We start from the raw sequence: 22,300 nt of genomic DNA on the forward strand, positions 1-22,300 counted from the left end.
TGACATAAAGATTAAAATTGTATGATTATGGCCCTGGCCAGGTGGCTCAGTTGTTCACCCCACACACCACAAGGTTGCAATTTCAGCTCCTGGTCAGGGCACATACTTAGGTTTCGGGTTCTGTCCCCTTTCAGGGTGCATATGGGAGGCAACCGATCAATGTTCATCTCTCACATCGATGTTTTTCTTTCCCTCTCTCTCTAAAAATATATCTTTGGGTGAGGATTATAAAGAAAAAGGTATGGTTATTCTTGGGTTAAACGCTAATGGACTCTTTTTGCTTCGTTTTAGCTCTCCGCCTTAGAGAGGCAGATCTTTGACTTCCTTGGCTTCCAGTGGGCGCCTATTCTTGGAAATTTTCTGCATATAATAGTTGTCATACTGGGTTTGTTTGGAACCATTCAGTACAGACCTCGGTATATCGTGGTGGTAAGTCTTATTTTTACCATGTCTCTTCATATAAGCACTGCAAAATTGCTGTGAGAAGATAAATAAGAGAACAACTTGTTCCCTCTGCTATGATGCGGCATTGCTGTCACATACTGAATTCTGTTAAGAGACTATTATCTGTGGAAAGGGCAGCAGTGAATGTTTACAATGGAGCAAAGCAACATGCCTGTAAATGTGAGACTCACAGTGTAACTAAATTCAAGTACCACAAGGATGTTTTTTAAATTTAAAATGGATTTGGGTAGAGTAAGAGGCCTGTTGAGGTCTTGATGTTATGATGAGATATAAATATACATTAACTGTCATTTCAGTTGACATGTGTCACCCTACAAAGCTAACCTACCTAGCCTTGACTGTTTGCCAACTGAAAACAATAACAATGTAATTTCAACGGATTTAGGACATTGCAAATGCATGTACTAAAGGTAATTTAGTACTCATCTCTAATGCATTTTATATGGTATGTTATTACCAAACATTTCTCCATTTTGTTAAGATAACTCTGGAACATGAATCCATACTCCAAACTATGCCAAACAGGGTCAGCACACCCTCCATCGTAAGACAATTTAACAAGGTGTATGTTGTGCTCCACAATAAAATGGAAGTTATTCCCAGTAATTAGTTTTCTATAAAAAAAAAAAGGTAATATTTTAGGCTACATGTATAAGAAGGATGTAAGAAGTAACAAGCATAGATAAGTAATTGCAAATCAGAGTGGCAAACTACTCTAAAATACTCATTGAGCCTGAATTAATGTACAGTATTCAGTAGAATTATTAAATATTTTCTTATAATATAGTAACATCTCCCCACTAGAAGAAACCTTTGGCTTAAAAATACGCCACCTTTCCATTTTTATTTAATCCAATCACATCTATAGAAAAGAATAAAGTTAAAATTTTCTGTGAATCCGTTTATTCTCTATTTTGAATCTCATCATATTACAGAGCACTTGCTCTGTGTTCGTAGCAACAAACTAGAACATATAATCCAGTAATAGTTTGACGTTATGCATATGAAAGCATCTTATACTGCAAGTCCAACTCCATGGAACACTTTTCTAGTACGTTGTACCGTGGCTCAGCAGAGGCTAGCTCCCAGAGAAGACATACAAAGTAGAATTGTTGAGTCCCCACAGCCAGGTGAGTGACTTCAATCACTGCCTTGTGCCCCAGGGCAGCCATTTGGAGGGCAGAGTCTGTGCTGTGGGCCACTGACCTTCACCTCCTGCCAGCCACACTGAATGATTTGTGTTTTCCTAAGAACATATGCTGTCATTTGCCTCCTCAGTTTGCACATACCTGGAATGCCCTATGCTCCTTACCCACTTGGGAAGTGGGTAATAACCTTCAACTGAATGATCACCTCTTAAGAGCCTTCCCAGGCCACCCCACTCTGGGGTAGGTGCCACCTCCTCTCTGCTCTCTTACGTCCCGCCGACTCTTTCTATCCTAGCACCCTGCACAGTTACCTTCCTCCCCTCCAGCCCATCTCATCCCATTCAACAGTGTTCTCCTGGCAGGCAGAGCACGCCTATTCATTGCTGTATTCTAGGTCTATCCCAGTATGCTTATTACTTGATTGAACAAATAATAAATGAATTAAAGGTTATTGGATGAAGTGATTTTGCAGGATGAACTAGATATCTAATTTCAGAACATGTCTGAGTTCAACAAGAAAAACTGGCCTCACTGCCTTGCGCATCACAGTCTGAACTTGAGGATTCGCATGAAAAAACTGTATGTGCTACTCTGCCTACACCTGCCTTGAGCTGAGTTACTCCTCAACTTACTTTTTTCTAAGGGTTATAATGTCTTGGGCTCCTGCCACTGTAATTAAGGAGGTCCCATAGCAAAGACTATCCGAAAAATTCACCCAAATCACAAAATTAAAGAGCACTAACTCCCTTTGGATACCATCACTAATGAAAAGGTAGAATTTGCTATTTCTTTATTTAGTTTTAGAACACAAAAGCAACTTTGTTATATGGTACCCTTTTACTGATTAAAATTTATTTCAGCTACAACGCAAGGAGGCATATATACATTACAGAATACCAAGTTTAGTTGAAGAGTTTGAATGCACCTTTTGTGTTTCTTTAGCTAGAGGCAAAATGAAGCAGAGTATGGGCTATGAAATTCTATTTCACAGTCCTGAAGTATTGTTCTAGAATCAGCAGTTTTCTTCTGTTTACTCCTACATCCAGATATTCAGAAATCTTACTTATGAATTCCAAAGTGAGATTCTGCCCCCAGAATTATTTAGATCATTATTATTTCATGGAAAATACATAGATTTAATCAAGCAGTTTTAAATTAATTTAAATGTAGGAGCAATAGCTAATTAACATTTGTATTATTTTTTAAATTTAACATTTTTAAAAATAAAGTTTAACTTTGAAATTAAAATTAACTCAAAAGTGCCTTTAAATTAAAAAAAAAAAAAGCCAAGTAAATTTTCTAGGCCCACAATTTAGTTATTTGAGCTTTTATGGAGATGTTCATGTGCAAAGGACAGCAACTCGCTTTAATTTGAATTGTTAGATAGGAAAAATTCCCTACTGTGTCATCATATGTCTCCTTCCTGAGCTACTACTGCTCAACACGACTTAAGAGTGTTAGCTTTTCATTTAATTGGTGCCAGATTTAAATCCTCCCCCACCAATTATTGGCTGTGAAGACTTGGGACATTTATTTGCTTTCTTTGTACCATAGTTTATTTGTAAAAATCTGACTCATAGCTGTTTTTAAGAATTATATAATGTCTGTTACTTGCTTAGCATAACTTAACAGAGTAAGTGCTTAATAAGTAATTGAGCTGTTTAATGTTTAATGTCTTCTCCTCTTTTCCTATCCTATTGTACGCAATATTTTATCTGATTGATACACATATGAATGAACGAATGAGCTTTCTGGTAATTGGAAAACAAACAAGCTGAGGAAGTAAAAATAAATTATGTTATAAGCTAATTGCTGGATAAGAAAGCAATAGACTGCAAGACTTCTAAAGTTCATTTCAACTAAAAAATGGTGAAATAGCCTCATAAAACTGGGAACTATTCACAAAACCACGTAGAACACATAAACTTTTTAAAAAAATCTTTATAGTCTCTGTCTATGTAAATTAGGATTTAAAATATGTGTACTAAATTTAAGCAAAGTAGAATAAATAAATAGGCATTTAGATGACAGTTATCGAGTGGTTTGGTTTGGTTTTGGTTTGGTAAGTTCTCTTCTATACTGCAAATATAGTTACCTAGACATATGGGCACGCTCCGTGATAACCGAAGAGAATTTGTTAAAAATGGAGTCTTAGCTCCTCTTTTATTCTTCTTTCAATTGAATTACAAATAAAATTACCCAAAGTATTAACTCTCAAACTAATCTATAGCCCTTTTCTTAAGGTCTTTTTAAATAAAGACTGTCAGGTAATCCTTGAGCATCTCGCTTCCAGAGTCAACCCGTTTGAGTTCCTACCCCAACGATGACACTCACTTATCAAATGATTCCCTCTCTTCCTTGATTTTCGTGCGATGACTGAATGAACTGATGGGTATAAAGCACTTAGCACAGTACCAGGAACACAGAAAGCAGGAGAGTGATCACTCTTGTTGTTAAGAATTTACCAGCTGGTGGTTGGAGTCTGCTGGGCTGGGAATATTATCTCTGAAAGTTCAGAAGGGGCACCACCAGTCCAGCTGGTGAGAGGTCCTGAATGCACTTCAATTGATACACTTGTACTCTGATTGTTAAATAGATTTGTTCTATAATTTGGTTGTAATAACTATGAGTTGATTGACTTTCCTAAAAGCATACTTATAGGTTAGGTTTGCAGTCCTAAAAATTAAAAATCATATGGTTTTGAAATTAATTCCATCATTTCTTCCTTTAGTCTTCTTGCTTTAATTTATGTCCTTTCCTTAACCTTTATCACTGGCTTTTTTCTCATGACTTAGAGGTCTGCAGTCTCTCTCATTCTAATATACTCATAATTAGATTGATTTAGAATGAAACATATCAGATACCAAATGCAATCTTATTGACAACAGCTTTAATATTTTCTGTTGTTACTGTGATTTGATCAGTTTGCAAAAAGTATATGTTGCAAATGTAGTTTTGCTGTTTTGAATATTTGTAGGAATATTTTGTGGTTCAAAAAAGTATGTTTCAATGCATTTGGCACATTTTTAAAAACTAAGCTCACCCATATTAGAAGATACTACTAGCAGAAGATATCAGCAGAGCATCCATATACCTGCAAATGCTAAGAGCCTCAATATATTGCTTAACTTATTTTAACTTTTTAACATATTTTCTCTGGCTTCTCTAAATTTTCAGTAATTTGAAGACTTAACTCATTATAATTGCATTATTTTTTTACAAAAACAAATAAGGAAAACCTCTTCTCAGAAAGAAAAGATAAGATATTGAATGTAACTAATTATAGCACTACACAACTATATTAGGTTATTTTGAAAACCTTTTGAAAATTATAAATAAGAGAAAGACACTAAGTGTAAATTAAATTTTATAAATAATTAAAAGCTTCTGATAAGATTTCTAAAGGATCATGGCTATTTTATACAGGGTTTAAAATTTATAATTATATTATTTGACACAGCATAGAATAAGCTAATGAAATGTTTTCCATATTTATTTTAATTTGACAATAGCATGTGATGATTATAATCACTGATAGAAAGCAATAATTTAATTAGCACGCCTCTTTAAAAAATTAAGAATTCATAGATTTTTGTGGTAAAGTAAAATGAATGAGCATACCATTACATCTGATCTGTTAATCGTGTTCCCAGGAAAGTCCCATGCTCAGTCATCCAAGCTGTTCCATATGTCAGTTTTCTGGGCCTCAGTTTCTCCATCTACGTAGGAAAATGACTGGGTGAATTCAGCCCTTATACCTCCTCCGTTAATTCAGACTGACTAATACTCTCAAGGAAGGCATTTTCTAACACATACTACATTAACAAAACCAGTTAATCAGTAATGCTAACATATTTAGAGTTTGCTGGATGTGATTGGAAGGTATTTTTCCATTATAGAAATCTGTTATTCATTCACTCATTTTTAATCCTATTTACTACTTTTGTGCTTTTAGAAGATATTTTACGCAATCATATTATAGTCTATGATTATATTAGAGGCACACATTTCACTCTTAATAGTATAACAGGTGAAAATTTGTTAAGTTTACTCCACACATCCATTTTCAAACATGATCCTCATGTGGGGATATGTAAGTGATGGGTTTTGACTAACATTCCTAAAAACTTGACAATTTAGTATTATAACTAAAAATTAGATAGATAAGTAGATAGCCACCAAAACTTTGCATGATTGCATTCCTTGGAAAAGCTAATACTCAGAAAACAGAAATCAAGTCAGCGCTCGGATTTAACCTGTATCTGTAAGCCAGCAAAGCACTTTAAAAATAAACCTAGCTTTATTTGCATCTACTGAAAGCAGTAGAAACTATTGGATTTTTAATTTCTAGAGATCTTAGGGGACCTCATAAGGAGCACTCTTTTCTGAGCACACCCTGTTTCTTCCCAGAAGACTTAGACTTATTGACCTTTTATTATTGATTTATTTAATATACATGCCTTTCATCTCCACATTTTTCTTCTCTTTCTCCCCACCCACCCCCTTTCCCTCTAGTACACAGTATGGACTGCCCTCTGGGTCACCTGGAATGTGTTCATTATCTGCTTTTATTTGGAAGTAGGCGGGCTCTCTAAGGTAAGTTTATCATGCTTCTAAAATACACTTTAAAAAGAGTACACAAATCAATAATTATTATGCCTATGTATTATATATGTATATATATATAAATCTAAGTAACATTACAAATGGAATATTAATAAAAACAAGTTTGGGTACCATTCGGGAAGAAATTATCTTGGGAGGGTGTTAATATGATGGAACTCCAAAGCCATGGCCTCGTGGTTTCGTGGTTTAGTTTGGTAAGCTGTGGTGGAACTCAGCTTCCAGTGCACCCTCACATCCACTTTACAAAGGCCTAACGTCATGATGACCACAGCACCAAATGTTAAGTGAAAAATGGCTTTGAATAGTCTTCTTTTTAAACTGGAAAAATAAATTACATAAGATGTTAATGTAACAACTATGAATAACAAGGCTCTATCTTTGCTTGAATGCTAACCCGAGAAAACAGTGTTTGACAAAGAGCGACGCCCATGGATATTTAAGTGCAGTACACATTTACTAACAGCTAAGTGCATCAGCGTGGTGATCCCGTTATGAAGTCCTGATCGGACAGAAGAGTTGTCTTAGTAAAGCGTGATACGAATATTATTTCTGTCTGTCTGGAACCAGTATCAGCAGCCCACACGATGCTTATTATGACTCTGCACACCTGTCTTTCGACTGCCACCCAGATGCAAAAGTGTCTGGGGTCAAGTTTCTAGTTGTGTGTTTCTTAAACGTCTTTCTCACAAGCCAGCACAATTTTCATTTGTAGAAACTAGAGAAGAAACTCAACAGTATAATTACAAAAGAATAAGAAAGCTGTAGTTATTTTTTTAAGATTTTTTATTATGAACTGCAATTGTGCTAACGTATTCTGTTGTCATAAGAAAGTCTCGAATTTTCTAAGTAACATAATGGTCTTCCACTAGCATTTGTGGTTTTCATCTTAGAAAATCTGCCTTGACCAACACAGATGCTTTGAGAATTGTTAGGCTCCGTTGAAGTCCATACGGTAACAAAGAATTTTTGATTGAGCCAAGCAGCAAAAATCCCTAAAGGATTTTCTCCAGTACCTCCAAGGTGGCTTCCCTTTGTTCTACATTATAATAACTTTACAATTAGAACTTGTCGTCATCTTCTCACATCGGCAAATGTACCCAGAACCAGAAATGACATTTCTAATACTGAGTTCATACAAATTCACTAATATCTGCCTTTAATATTTATGCTATTAATTGCATTTCACCACTGATTTTTAAGACAGAAAAAAAAATACCTCAATCAGTGCCCAGTTATCTTCTGTAACACGAAGATTAGAAAGCAATTTTAAAATGCAAATCTTATGAATAATATAATTATGAATAATAAGTTAAGCATAGTATTTTTCAACACATGCCATTTTGTATCTTGTAATTTAAATAGTCATTTTAAATCATAATTTTATTTCACTGGGTAGAAATTCTATTTTATTTTCTTCCATATAAACTGATTTGGAATAAATTAGAGGAATTTTATCCTGTGGAACTGGCATCATAGTGTGTTGAAAGAAGACTCAATATCAAATTATAAGTCTTTTGTTCAAATCTGGTCTTTAGCGCTTATTAACTATGAGCCCTTAGGCAAATCATTTAACCCCACTGAGTCTGTGTGAAATATAAAAACAGGACCAGCTTTGCCAATAGTGATAGTAAATGTGATTGTTGGGTCTTCAGCATTGTTTTAAGCATATCCTATGTGGTAACTCAGGTAAGCTTCCAAACAGCCCTATAAAAATGAAGTTATATAATATTAATACTAATAATAACATTCATTTGCTCCACACAAGTCTAATTTCCCTCCTCTGCCACAAGTTACTTTTATAAACTGTTTTTCTAAGATCAGTGTTCATGTGAAGGGTTTTTTTCTCATGTCTTTGGAGATGAGGTTATAAAAAAATGGATATAGTAGTCTTGGTTACTCATTTCATTATCCATTAAAATGTTAAGCAGCCAGTCAAATATTAGGTCATTAAAAGGATAGATAAGTCCAAAAGGAGCATCTTAAAGATTTTCTGTTGGTTTCCTCCTATTTTCCACCTCAAAGGCTGGTAAAATTTCCCTGGTTAGCCAGTTTAGCCTCAATTCCAATCTGTAGGAAATCTATTCTGAAAAATAGAGCTGATTTAAGGGCCCCAGACAAACCCAAGCACCTCTGCCACCCACCCTGGTTGGGCTTCTTAAGAAATTCCTTGTCCGTTTGTGCTGGTTTACATGCTAACTTTCTAGAGCTCTCCATCACCTGCTAGTCTGTGAAGACATTTCTTGGAATTACTCACTTGGAAACATTAATAGAAACCTCCCTATAACTTGATTTTTGCCCAAAATATCTCCTCTAAAATAATGATCCTTTCTCCAAAAACTGGATTCAGGTTAATTTCCACAACATCTCTGTGTATCTGGGAATTATTCCAATGACAGGCACTGTCGAACCACTCTTATTAACTAAAGCATATATCCTTGTGGGCATGAACAATCATACATCTGGCCTGTTTGGGGGATTCTTGATCGTAGCCTCCAGATTTTCCCTTTGCTGTTATCTCATCTGCCAACCAGCTCTGCATCGTTTGTTTGTTACTGTGGTCTCGAGGGTTCTGATTCATTTTCAGAACTTGAAGAAACTGAATGTATTGTTTTAAGGGATGTGAACATGTATGGCGGGGCCAGGGTGACTATGGGTAGGTAACTGAAGATTACTTACATAATCTACTGGAGCCTCAGTTTCCTTTTCTGCAAACTGAGGAAAACCACTTCACTGATTTTACTGAATTGTAGAAAGAATTAAATAATGCCTATAAGCGACTTAGGATCTTGGCATGTTGTGAGGTTTCCGTAAATGGGGGTTCTTATCGTTGCCATCAACATCATCATCTTTATTATTATTGAAACAATTAACAGGCATCACAAGCTTCATCCTGAAAACCTTAGAGACGTCTATCTATTAATACACAAGAGCTGTAAAAGGGATTGATGCAGGGACTCGGTCACTTGTTTAAAAAAGCCGTAATGGTCCCATGTGATGGGACCTGGGATCTGCATGTTAACTTCACAGCTGCAACACTATTAATTAAACCCTCCCCTTCAACATGGAAATAGCTTTTTTGAAATACTTCTACATCTAGATGCCCCTAGTCGCGACTGCTCGCCCCAGGAGAACTTTACGCGTCTTTAGAAGGCTCCAAGGCTGTTTCTCATGCCACACTTTAAGATCACCAAGGGCACAATTAATAAGTTATTGCCGTTCCTTTGGAAGCTGCAAGACTCGAAATCATTTTTTTCTCCCTAGGAATATGTTCAGAATGTAAATATATGAAAACCCAACTCTCTTGCTCTATTTAAAGATACTAAAAAATAAGTTAGGTTGAGAACTCAAGTTGCTTTTTTTTTTTTTTAATTCCAAAGGACTTCAGCCTTTGTCTTGTGGCATCCTTTTGATTACTCCAAATTGTAGAGACTTTAGGTTACTATTCCTTCTCATTGATTTTTCTGGAAAGATGTGTGGAACTTACACATTAGTGATCCTAGAGAATTTTCAGTGTGTCACACGCACATAGAATTCAGAATGTGTATGGCTATGCCTGAGCATAACCAAGACATAAAAATAGAATGTAAAGAAATTCCAGGGAGATTTATCTTATCTTAATCACCAGCTTTGATGAGAGGCTTTTTAAAAACTTGTGGAAGATGGAGAAGGGAGATTGGACTAATAGCTTCTACTGACTTCCTGCCCTGTACGGGTGCTTTGCATCGCCTTCCACAAGAGGAAGAGCTACCTGCATTTGTTTCTCTTTGTCATATTTTAACAACTGTGTTTTCCCATAGTGACCTGATTTGTGGGTATTTTGATTCTTAAATAAAAGTAAACCATTTCCCAAAATAATAGCACTAATAATAGCACTTTTTGGACTTCTTTTGGCTCAGATTGACTCCATTGTTCATGAGCGTCTTCTCTTACAAGAATCTTCAGTTGAATATTTCGCCTGCACGGCCAGACAGGGTCAGTGAGATCATTCTTTTCCAAGGTTTAGTCTTATTACCTGGCCAGAATTGTTCCTCTTTACTTACTGGGAAGATTCTCTTCCCTGATCAAGATTCATTTTCCTTCAAAGTTGGATTCTTCCACTAATTTTGGCTTTGGGCAGGTCTTTTCAAGTAGGAAACTTTCAGACCATCAATTCCGAGTCCTCTGCAGGGACAATTGCATAGGAAGCAAGACTCTCAGCTCCCCCGAGCCATGTACGTGCATCTCTTACTTTTATAAACATTCTAAATATTTTTGTGTCTCGAAAAATTCTTTTTCTGATGGCAGTTTCAAACTAAGTCGATGTATAGTAGATGTCTTTTCTTTATTTAAACAAATACAAGTTGCCAAATCTAGTAATGAGTTTTAAACTTGAATTTATCTTTTTCTTTGGATGATTTCTTTCTACGTGGTCATTTTTCAAAAGGAATCTTGAAATGTGATGTTTATGGAGGGCTGAAGCGAGGTACAAAGCATCTTTATTCAAGAGTAATATATCAGCAAATGATACAGAGAAGCATCTTAGAAACCCAGCAAAACTATGCCTACTTTCAGCCTGGGCTGGGTGGCTCAGTCGGTTGGGGTGTCATCCCATGCACCAAAGGGTTGTGGGTTTGACTCCTGGTGGAGCATATACCTACCTTGTGGGTTCAGTCCCCTGTTGGGGGTTGTATGGGAGGCAACTGATAGATATTTCTCTGTCACATTGATGTTTCACTCTCTTTAAAATCAATTAAAAAACATATCCTCAGACGAGGATTATAAAAAACAACTCTGCCTACTTTCAAAACTCCATGAATGATATCCTATTTACTGTATCTTGAAGTAAATGGCATATCTATGTCAATGGGACACTTTGGAACATGCATGAACTCTTTCAGTTCATTTGAATAACAAAATACTACCAATTCTGAACTGTATTATTATATATTTATCCTGATATCCTGAAAGAATGTTTTTGTAATATTGACTGGGGAGGAGGCGGGTAGAAGTGGCGGTGGTATCCATCCAGTTACTAAGGATTAATAAAGGAGGAACCATCATAATCTGCTTCCAGGTATTAAATCTAAATGAGCCCCCAAAACTTGTAAATGTAAAACTTTGTTTGGTTCCTACACAATCCTTTTCCAATGTGATGCAATTTTGGCCTTTAAAAAAATAACAAGGCAGCATAAATATGGTTATGCCTTCCTTACTCCAAAGGACGGACTCCACCTTTCTTATGGGGTGGGTCTAAGTGAACACAGCTTCTGAGAATAGAATCTTCAGTAGCCTTTTTTGAAGAGTGAAGCCATTGTTTCCCCCTGTAGCTTCTTTCCACAGCAACAAAAATTATAAACAACTTTATACTTAGTGTTATATTTCTCATAAATTTCATCAAGTATAAACATTTTGAAAACCTTCCATCTAAAAATCAAATTTGCTGCTCCATTATAGTCCAATGACATATAGAAACCACAGTAAACCATTAAGTAGTTGCTGCAGCCTGGGTGGCGTTAAGGGATTTTAATCAGAAAGTTGTGATAATCTTATGGCCTCTGTAAGGGTTCAAGTAGTTTTTTTCAGAAGAGCAGATGGATATATTATTTTATCAACAGTAGCTCTATTTATTGCTGTACTATTAGAGTCACAGTATTGAACAAGGCCTATCTGTGCAAATATCATTGAGTATAGACAGAAATCTATTGTTGCTATTTGTAGCTTATCGTTTATGCTTCTAATGAAAATATGCTCCTTGACATAATTTTTTTTTGCATTCCAATACATTTAAAATTCATGTACATGAAGCTCATGTCACCTCCACCTCAGGAGGTGACCCACATTCCACCCTGGCTCCCCTTCTATGTCCTTCTGAAATGGGAGTGCTTGGGAATGTCACCTCTGAACACTGTGGAATTGTTGCCCACACGGCAAGAGCTTCCAGGAGCCCCTACGCCTTCCCATAGAAACTCTGCAGTGCAGGGCCTATCTTTGCAATGCCCCACCTCTGCTCCAGGGTGGAGGACCTGTCCTCGCCTGAAGGAGCTCAGCCAGGGACACCTCTGTGCTCAGGGCCTGGGTCTCCTCCAGGACTTGCTCCCAGTCCCCACTGCCCTGTCTTCTCGTTCCCTGTCCAGGGAGCCCTGGTACTCTGGCAAATTCATTCATTCACATCCTGGTGAAGCCACGTTAACGAACAGATTTGTCAACATTTTATTTTCTTCTGAGTGAATCCTTTAGTTCAGACAGTTCCTTGGAGAGACTTTTGTTCCTTTCCCTGCATGTGTTAAAAGATGTTTTTATAAATTTAAGCTCTGTCAAATTCTGTCAAAACTTTACCTATAAGTTTCATAGCCAATCTTAAGCTGATGGTGGAGGTTGCAGGAATCATGAACTCCTGCTGGCCTTTATCTTTTCCAGCTACTGCCAATGGCTTCTACTGATGTGACAGTCTCCAAATATGGCTATTTTTTTCACTAAATTTAATAAAACAATATTTATTTTTAATTAGTTCAATAGATATAAGTTTGTGAAGCCACTGCATACATAAATTAAGCCATTCTGAGCAGACCGGGGCTGCTGAATTTCTATGGAAGCATTAATTTCAAGGAAATTTTGTTGTTGCAAAGAAACCACACTTTTATAGCTTATGTTCTGATGTTTTGCAATATTTTTAAAGACAATTTAAAGATGCTACTACAGAATTTTTGATGCAGCCAGTTAATATAAGATCATTTTAGAATAACAATGTGTAGAACAAATAGAACTTGAGTAAATGCCATTAAGATTTTGGATTTTCTTGTTGTGATGTTAATTATTTTGTTGGGAAGACACGATGTCTTTGTTGTGAGATGTCAATTAAGAGTTCAGTCCTGGTGATGAACAATCTCCAGTGACATTTACAATGGCCCTAAAATTATAAAAGAGAACTTGATAAATATGTTTACTTGCGTTAACTTACTTTTAAAAACTGGAATAGCAGCATATACCACCGCGTAGCCTTATAAAATAAAATGACATCATGCCGTCAAATTATAACTGATGAACATTAAGTTGAAGAGCCAGCAGGAACAGAGAAGCGAACCGTAACAATTACTTAACAACACTGACGGAGAGAGAAAATCACAACTCATTTAAATGCTTTGTATCAAAATTTCCTATGTAGCCTGTGGGAAGGGATCACAAATAACAATAATCACATCTAAAAAGTTCTCCTTGCACAGAGATTTCTTTCCAAGCCACTACATTTTCACAGCATGAGGAATTATGGGCCTGAGGCTTCAGACTGACCCAGGTTAGAGTCTTGAACATAGATGGCCCTATGCATCCAGTGGTGCTTTGTTTCATCACTGCTCCCCCTGGACACCCAATGTTGTACCATTAGCTGCCTTAGCACAAGAGTTCTGGATCCCTGGCTCAGGGTAAGCCTGAGAACACAGGGCAAGCAGAATGATAGGAAATCGAGTGAGTTTTATAAGGAAAGATGTGGAAAATGAATACGATTGGCCTGAAGTTGAGTGTCGAAGATGGGAAGTAGGAAGGGAGATGTGTTTTGCTTTCTCTTGATGCAGGGAGGTGCTAACAGAATGACAGTTCAGAAGCCCTCATAGTGAGATGCCCTGTGGGATGAAACTCCTTACAAGTCATGTGTGGCGGCCAGCAGGGCTGTCTGGGACCTGAGGATTGACAAACAGGAAAACACAGAAAAAGTGCCTGGGACAAAGTTTGCCCAGAAGATGAGGCAGAACTGGCTGGTCCCAGCACAGACCACTGAACGGAGGCACAAGGTGACAGAATGGAAAAGGAGAGCCACGGAAATCACCGTGTGTCTGTTCAGGGATGAGTTTGTATCCCCTCTGCCCCTTGGAAGCCCCCAGCATTGATCCCCCTTTGCCTGTTTTCTGACTCAAGAATAACAAGAGACTTGCGGCGACAGTACAGCATTCAGTTGTGTTTATAGGTATTATTGTCAGTGTGCTTGCCTGTTAAAGTCAGGATACTGAAGCATCCAGCTGTCTAGACTCCCTGAAAGGTTGGCTTTTTTTTTTTTCTGGGAAATTTCAACCTACTACAGAAACCAGATGTCATATCTCATAATCAAATAACAAATGAAACTGAAGAAACAAATGAAGGCATTAAGAAAATAATTCAGCTTTATTCTTGTAGGAACTGGTTTGACTCAAGCTCTCTGAGATGTAATTTATGGAATCTGAATATCAATAGGTCTTAATTTCCTAAAAGTATAGGATCTTTTAAAGGCGTATGTTTCCAAAATTAAAATTAGATTGGTAGGGGCAAAAGTTGAATGAAATTTAACTAACTTAAAAGAAAAAAAGGGTATCCACTTGTTAAATTAATTTACAAATGGAAAGTATCACTTTCTACAAAAATCATATCCATTTTCTAGGTGTTCAGTTCCATCCATCTAATCATTCTTTCATTAAACAAATGGTGGAGGAAGTGTCTGGTTATCTTCCACTATCTATTCCCCGTTTTGCTGGTCAATAGTCATGGAAAACCTTGTTTTCATTTGATGTGGAAGTGCTAAAAAAACTATATATTTTTTGCCTCTATATGAGTAGGTATGGTCATCTAAGTTCTGTTCACTGAGATATAAGCTGAAGAATTGCGAAGGACTTCTGGAAGGCTTCTTAAGAGCTATTTCAGCTTAGAAGTAGGCCCAGACTTAGTGACTTAAAGAATACAAATCTTACTCTTCTTCTGTAGGTCAGAAATTGAGTCTCAATGGGCTAAATTCAAGGTGTCAGACAGCCACTATGGAAAACAATATGGAGGCTCCTCAAAAAATTAAAAATAAAACTACCATATGATCTAGCATTCATCCAAAATAAATGAAATCACTATCTTAAAAAGATATCTGCACCCACATGTGCATTGCAGCATTACATACAATAGCCAAGACATGGAAGCGATCTAAGTGTCCATTAACAGATAAATAGATACAGAAATTGTACATATATATACAATGGAATGTTATTTAGCCATAAAAATGAAGGAAATCCTGCCATTTGCAACAACATGGATGGAACTTGAGGACATTAGGCTAAGTGAAATAAGTCAGAGAAAGATAAATGTTGTATGATATCACTTATATGTGGAACTTACAAAAGTGAACTCATAGATACAGAGGACATTCTGGTGATAGCCAGAGGTGGGGCATGGCAGTGGGCAAAATAGGTGAAGGTGCTCAAAAGGCACAAACTTCTGGTTATAAGATGAATAAGTCCTGGGGACATAACATACAGCATGGTGACCAGTGTAACAATACTGTATTGTATATTTGAAGGTTGCTAAGGGAGAAGATCTTAAAGGTTCTCATTATAGGAAAAAATATTTGTAACTGTGAGGTGATGGGTAGCTAAACTTATTGTGGGGATCATTTCACAGTACATGCATGTATCAAATCATTATGTGGTGCACCTAGAGCTAATACAATGTTATATGTCAGCTATAACTCAATAACTGAAAAGAATAAAATGAATTAAAATACAGTCAAGCTGTTCCATTCTGGGTGCTGTAGGGGAGAATCTGTTTTCTTGCTTTTTCTAGAGACCCCCCACATTTCCTTCTCCATCTTCAAAGCCATCAGTGTCAGGCTAATCCTTTCCATGCTGTCGTCCCAGGAAAGGATCCCTGCTTTTAAGACCGTGTGATTAGATTAGGCCCACCTGCATAACACCAGCTAATCTCGGCAGGTCGAGCCCTTCACTTTAATCACATCTGCAGAGTCCCTTCTACCAAGTAAGCTAGTGTATTTACAGATTCTAAGGATTAGGACATGAACACCTTTGGAACCCAGTATTTAGCTACCAGGGTGGCGGCAGTCATCTTTGACCATGAAGTGACTTTTAGGATGTCAGCTGTGCATGAGAAAACTAAAGGAAAAAGGAGCCTGGCACCCTCACACCTCCGTGGAGCTTTCATACCAGCCCTGAGCTGCCCACAACACATTTCTTTTATATTTAGAAATGTGTTTAAGCCACAGCTTGGGGGCCCTAAGTATGCAGCTGAAAATAATGCCTAACTAATCATACATCATTCTATAGACAATTTTACTTAGCATCTACTTGGTTGCAAGCACTGTGCCGGGCACTAAAGCTACGTCCACTTCCTGAACTCACAAAGTGACCTGTATCATAGGAAGGATGACCAGTACATGACTAATAGCAAGGAGATGTAACCAGTGCGATGATGATGAAGAAAAAAGGACTCTGACACCGTAGATCAGGGAACATGGTCTGCCCCAGAATCAGGGAGACTTCCTAAGGAACATGGGAAAGTGCTTTCAGTTGCTAGTTTTTTAATCCCCTATAAATTTGCATTGACGCACCCACCTCCATCCCACTCTCTTCACCCAGACACTCTTCCGGCCAACGAACATCAGAAAGGGAGCTCATGGGTTTCCATGCATCAGAGCCAAGGTCACTGCCCTTGGGAGGGGGTTGTGTAGGGACATGATCTAAACGGAGCTATCGGGTTACAGACCATGACCATCAGTGGCCTAGAAATATCTGTTCAGACACAGGAGAAAATGACAGAATGCTGGGGGTCCTTTTGAAGTGATCTGGAATTAATTTTACTCAACACAGATAGCCAACTGTGCTCCTCAAATATACGGCTGTCTTACTGCCCAGCTTCACTATTTAGCTTAGAGCCAGTACTGATTCGAAAGGTATTTCAAAGAAGAATAACTATTCTTCCCGCAAAATCCCCTGGATGCTGCTGAAAGAAAAATGGTGATAAGCAGTCCTCTCAGAACACACATTCTATACCCACACTTATTTTAGCAACAAAAATTCAATTTGGCTGAGCTCTCTGGGGAGTTGATTTGACCCTGTTTCCAGAACAATGAGCATTGGTTTGATGGTATAATTTCTAAGTGGCCATCTGATGTTTTAGCTTGTACATATAATTCATCATTTTTTTTCTTGTCCTGTAATTATAGAATTAATAGAGAAAACACTTCCTCTATCTATCTGAAGTATCAGGGGGCATTGAGGCTGTTTTAAGCATTAGCTGAGAAAACACTGTCCTGCTTCAGGGCAGCACAGGGCAGCAGAAGCACCGATCGTGTAGTGGGTTGTTCTCATTCACCGTTAACTGAGATACTGAGACAAAGAGCTTAGTTATTATTTTCTGCATACAATGAATCTTAGGTGCTGAGAGCATGGTATGAATTTCACTTCGGTATACAAGGCAAGCAGGCTACTGTTCCCTGAAATCAATGACAGAAGAGCCTAGACATTGGGTGATCTGATGAATAATTTAAGACGGATTTGTTAACTGTGCAGAAGTAAAGTTAGCTGTGCAGGGAGACACATTGTCAATTGCCAGCAATTTACTACGATTTTGAAAACCACAGGCAGCAATTTACAGAAAAGATTAGGCCAGTTACTGTACACGTGTGACATTTTCTTGATTTAAGGTGTCATCCTGAAAGCTGTTAACTGACAACTGGAGTTTGGAATGAGGTTATAAAGTTTAGTGAAGACCTGCTTTTACCTGAGGATGTCTGCGTCCCTGCTCTGGGAGACCCCTGAGTGCACACCTCCTGCTGGGACTAACTGTGTGCATGCAAATGAGCACTTTAGGGAAGGGTGAAGCACCTTCTCTGGGAACCATTAGCACCTTGGCATCCCTCAGTGCTCTAATGCACTTGTCCATGAGAAAGCCTGGTGATGGCCTTTATTTCTTAGAGAAGAAATCCTTGTCCATACATTTCTTTATTCCTGTGCCAGACTGAGGGGGGGATATAATCTCTTCCATCCTGCAACAGGAGTTTACTTTGCAATTCCTCATAAGAAGCTGATTAAAGGAAAATCCCATTTTTATTAGTGTAATTTCTTTCCACTTCCTTTCCCTATTGGTATTAAGTCAGTAACAATACATTCTTCATATTTGAATTTGTGAAAAAGTGAAATGAAGATAGTGTGAGCCCCAGTGGAATTTGCAGCTCTAAGATACCCTGAAGGATGATTTCTGTAGGAGGAAAACCCATGAAATAGAGTGTGTCACAGTTTAAACACAATAACGTATAACCTATGATTGATCATTTTTGGAGCTCTACCAAAAAAATGGACTTTTGATACATTTTGAAATTTATTCTCAATGCTTCCATTAATTTATCAACTTCTCTAAGGATTCTTACCAAGCTAAAAATTTGCAAATCAGGGTTGTAATTGTAATTCCTATTCTGGAATCACATTTGCCAATAGTAATTTTTTTAAATGAGTATAGTTTTCCATATGAGAAACAAGTCTTCCTATGTGTGTTATTGTTAGCAATACAACCAATCTAAAAACTAAGACAAATACTTTCTTCCTCCTTCATTTCACTCTTCCTCTATTTACCCATCTGGTTGGGTCTATAAACTCCTTTTTACAAATTGATGGTTAATTTTGCATTTTATTTCAATCATTACTTTTCCTGAAAAGAAGAAAAGAAGACCATTTGATAAATCAATTTCTTAGCTTCTATGTTAAATATTAAAGGCAAAATGTAAAATGCTAGAAATTTATGAGCTAAAATTCATCTATTTAATAGATAGCGGTTTGTATTAGACCATAACTAAGGCTTTACCCAAAGGTTTTGTTGTTGTTGTTTTTTAATATTAAAAATCAATAAATGAAGTCCATGAATGGACTACTTTTAAAAGATTATATTGAAGACTGAGACAGCTCTAAGGGGGCTCAGCAGACTCACTGTTTTGCCCTATAAGGCAGTAGAAAAACACTCTTAGCAACGTGTGGTATTAATGGGATAGTTAGAAGCTTAGTTTAGGAATGGCAATAGACAACTGCATTCAATACTCTTCTTCATGTAATACAAGCATCTGTAATGAAAGCATGTAAACTTGGAATCTAATTTCCTTAAACCTTCTTATTGTAAAAGTAAGATATATGTGTGCACCCTGGCCCATGTGGCTCAGTTGGTTGGATTGTAGTCTTATACACTAAAAGGTGGTGAGCTCAATTCCAGCTCAGAGCACATACCCAAGTTATGGGTTCGCTTGTGGGAGCAGTCGATCAATGTTTCGCTCTCATATCAATGTTTTTCTCTCTCTCTCTGTCTCTCTGCCTCCCTCCCCCTTCCTCTCTCTCTCTCCTCCCTTCCTCTCTTTCTAAAATCAATAAAAAGCATGTCCTTGGGTGAGGATTTTTTAAAAAGTAACAAATATATCCATAATTGTTACAGAAAGTTTTAATTATTTACACAATCTTGGTTTGGGGTGGGTCTAGCCAATAAACTCTGGTTTTATTGTTCATTCTTTGTCTATAATACTTTTAATGTAAAAAACAAAAAGGATATACTTCCAGAAGGGAAAAAATGTTGGCTTATTTAGAGATAGCTATGTTATAGACAATAATATCAAGGTTTTGTCTGTTTCACTAAAGATTAGACTGGGGTAAAATAATGATGGCAGTCTACAAAATACCTTAAATGTATATAGGAGGCTTTCATCTTTGTTGAAACCATCAGGAATTGAATTTCTTAGGTCTAATTGTGATAGGTTTACATGCTAAGGCCCCTTGCTGCTTGGATCAGACAGTAGTGACTGTGACTTATTTCTTTACCTTGAGAAACTCCGTACTTTATTTTTCACTAAACCATTGAAAGCCTCGTGTATTTTATTATGAGAGGTGGTTTATTATTTGTTTGCATTTATATTGTATTTTCCTCTAAGTAGCTCAAGGTGCTTTGTGAAACATAACATCAGTCATCAGAACACTTAGTCTGGTAGGTATGGCAAGAAATAACTCTGGTATAAATGTGCCAAAGGCATAGTGCTTACTGGAAATTCTTTATTTTCTACATATGTTTAGAGATAATTTTTTAGAGATTATCTTCAAAATAAGTTCCAACTTTTGTAAACATTTCTTTTATCAGCCTTGGTATCAGACATGTTTATTTAGCAAATTCATTGAGCATCTACTTTGTGCCAGGTATTGTAGGTGCCGAGAATATAATAGGGTTATGAAAAAGACTTGCTCTCATGGGGCTTTTATTCTAGTAGAAAAGATATGATAAATAAATAAGACCTAATAAATAAATAGGTGATATAATATCATATTGTGTTAAGTGATATCAAGGAAAAAAAGTCAGGATAGGGGACTAGAGAGTGACTTCATGGGAATGGATTGAGCTAAGAGGCCCAAGTGGCAAATGGGAGTAAGCTATGCGAAGATGTGGGGGACTGGCCAAGCCCCAATGTGGAGCATGCCCAGCATGCACAGAAACAGCAGGGATGCTCTGTTGTGTCACTAACATCCCGCGAACAGAGTGAGGAGGGCAGACATGAGTCTGGAGAGCTGGGCCGTTGCAAGATTCTGTAGGAACCTCTGGTAGGCCATGGTAAAAATTTGAGTTTTGGTCTAAATGTAATAGGAACCCAATGGAAGGCTAAGCATGGGAAAAAAACAGGGTCAAAAATTGGCATGAATGTTGTAGGGGACAAGAGTGGAAGCAAGAGGACCCATAGATAGATGATTGTGGTGGTCCAGGTAAGAAATAAAGGTGGCTTTGACAGTGGTGGCAGTGGCTGAGAGGAGAGTAATCATATTTAAAATATAGTAATCCCCTTATCCACAGTTTTGCTTTCTATGGTTTCAGTTACCCACAGTCAACCGAAGTCCAAAAATATTAAATGGAAAATTGCATAGTAAACATTTAATATGTTTTAAATTGCACACCGTTCTAGGTGGCCTGATGATATCTGATGCCGTGCAGCCCCATCCTGCCCTGGGCATGAATCATCCCTTCGTCCAGCATCTCCACACTGTAGACGCTCCCTGCTTGTTAGTCACTTAGTAGCCACCTGGGTTATCAGGTCACCTGTCTTGGTATTGCAGTGCTTGTGTTCAAGTAACACCTATTTCACTTAATAATGGCCTCGAAGCCATTCACATAACTTTTATTACAGAATATTGTTATAATTGTTCTATTTTATTATTAGCTATTGTTGCTAATCTCTTAGTGTGTCTAATTTATATATTAAACTTTATCATAGGTATGTACATATAAGAAAAACATAGTATATTACTGTCACTGTTTCAGGCATCCACTGGGGTCTTGGAAAGTATCCCCCATGAATAAGAGGGGACCACTGTACAGAGGGAAGGCGGATCTGACAGAATTTGGTAACGGATCAAAGGTGGTGTATGAAAGAGCTTTAAATTCTGTCTCTGCTTCATGTGCTGTTGTCTGGAAGCAATAGTTTTCTCACCTGCGATAGAACAACAGTTACATCAGAGTGTCGCAGAGAGTCCAAGACCTCCTGCAAATGCAGGGCACACTATCCATGCTTTCAAAGTGTCCCCCTCCCCCTTCCCAAGTAGCCCTTCTTTCTTATTTCCTGTTCTCTCTGTCTTCACACTTCTTCCCTCTTCTGTCTCCTGCTTCTCCTCTGCTGTGTTGTATATTGTCCTTCCTCTCCAGCTGTGTTAGGTCAGGATGCCAAGATTTTGCCAGCTGGTCCACCTTCCAACAATAAAGAGTCTATTCAAGTGGGGCGCCCTGAGCCTAGCTTTCTTAGATTCCTGGTGAATCCACTCTGCATTTTCAGACTCTAATCAAACAGAGGCAGGGTTTGAAGGTCTGCTGGGTATCAGGAAAGTTCACAGAGGCAGCTCATTTCACTCTGACATCAATCTCCCAAAGAAAGTGACCTTTCCCCTTACATAGGTAAGAAAACAGGAGGTTGATAGAAGATAAATAATTTTCCCTTGGTCAGATGACTGATATCTGGCAAACATAGTTTTTAATCCTGGACTGCTGTCTCCAAGACTATGATTGCATCCATTATTGACAGTTGCCTCGGGTAGGTAAGAGAAACACAGAATGGGAGGAAAAAAAGAAAACCAGGGCAAACATATTACTGCATTCATACCTCCCCCCCCCCCCAAGGAGCTTTCTTAGCTAAGCAACCCCAAAGCCTGTCTGAGTAGTTGACAGGCTTTGGCTACCTAACAGAAAATGGTAAGAAGACTTAGCACTGCATGGTAATCTTGTGAATACAATCATCCAAGGTTATAAATCAACATTTATATTTTCAGATTTCAGAAAGG

The 22,300-nt window shown here is 37.6% G+C and overlaps 1 protein-coding gene across 4 annotated transcripts in view; it reads left to right on the top strand.

Moving 5' to 3' along the window:
• The window catches only part of NKAIN3 (sodium/potassium transporting ATPase interacting 3), a 358,537-nt gene that overhangs the window by 179,152 nt on the left and 157,085 nt on the right, over positions 1-22,300 (top strand). For all 4 annotated transcript variants that reach the window (XM_087825397.1, XM_087825400.1, XM_087825398.1 and 1 more), the window contains exons 2-3: positions 292-429; positions 6,129-6,209. In XM_087825397.1, the coding sequence (XP_087681523.1) occupies positions 292-429; positions 6,129-6,209 (219 nt within the window). The remainder of the gene's footprint in view (positions 1-291; positions 430-6,128; positions 6,210-22,300) is intronic.

Source organism: Miniopterus natalensis, chromosome 16 (genome assembly GCF_054644295.1).
Source record: "Miniopterus natalensis isolate mMinNat1 chromosome 16, mMinNat1.hap1, whole genome shotgun sequence".
In the NCBI taxonomy this organism is placed as follows: domain Eukaryota; kingdom Metazoa; phylum Chordata; class Mammalia; order Chiroptera; family Miniopteridae; genus Miniopterus; species Miniopterus natalensis.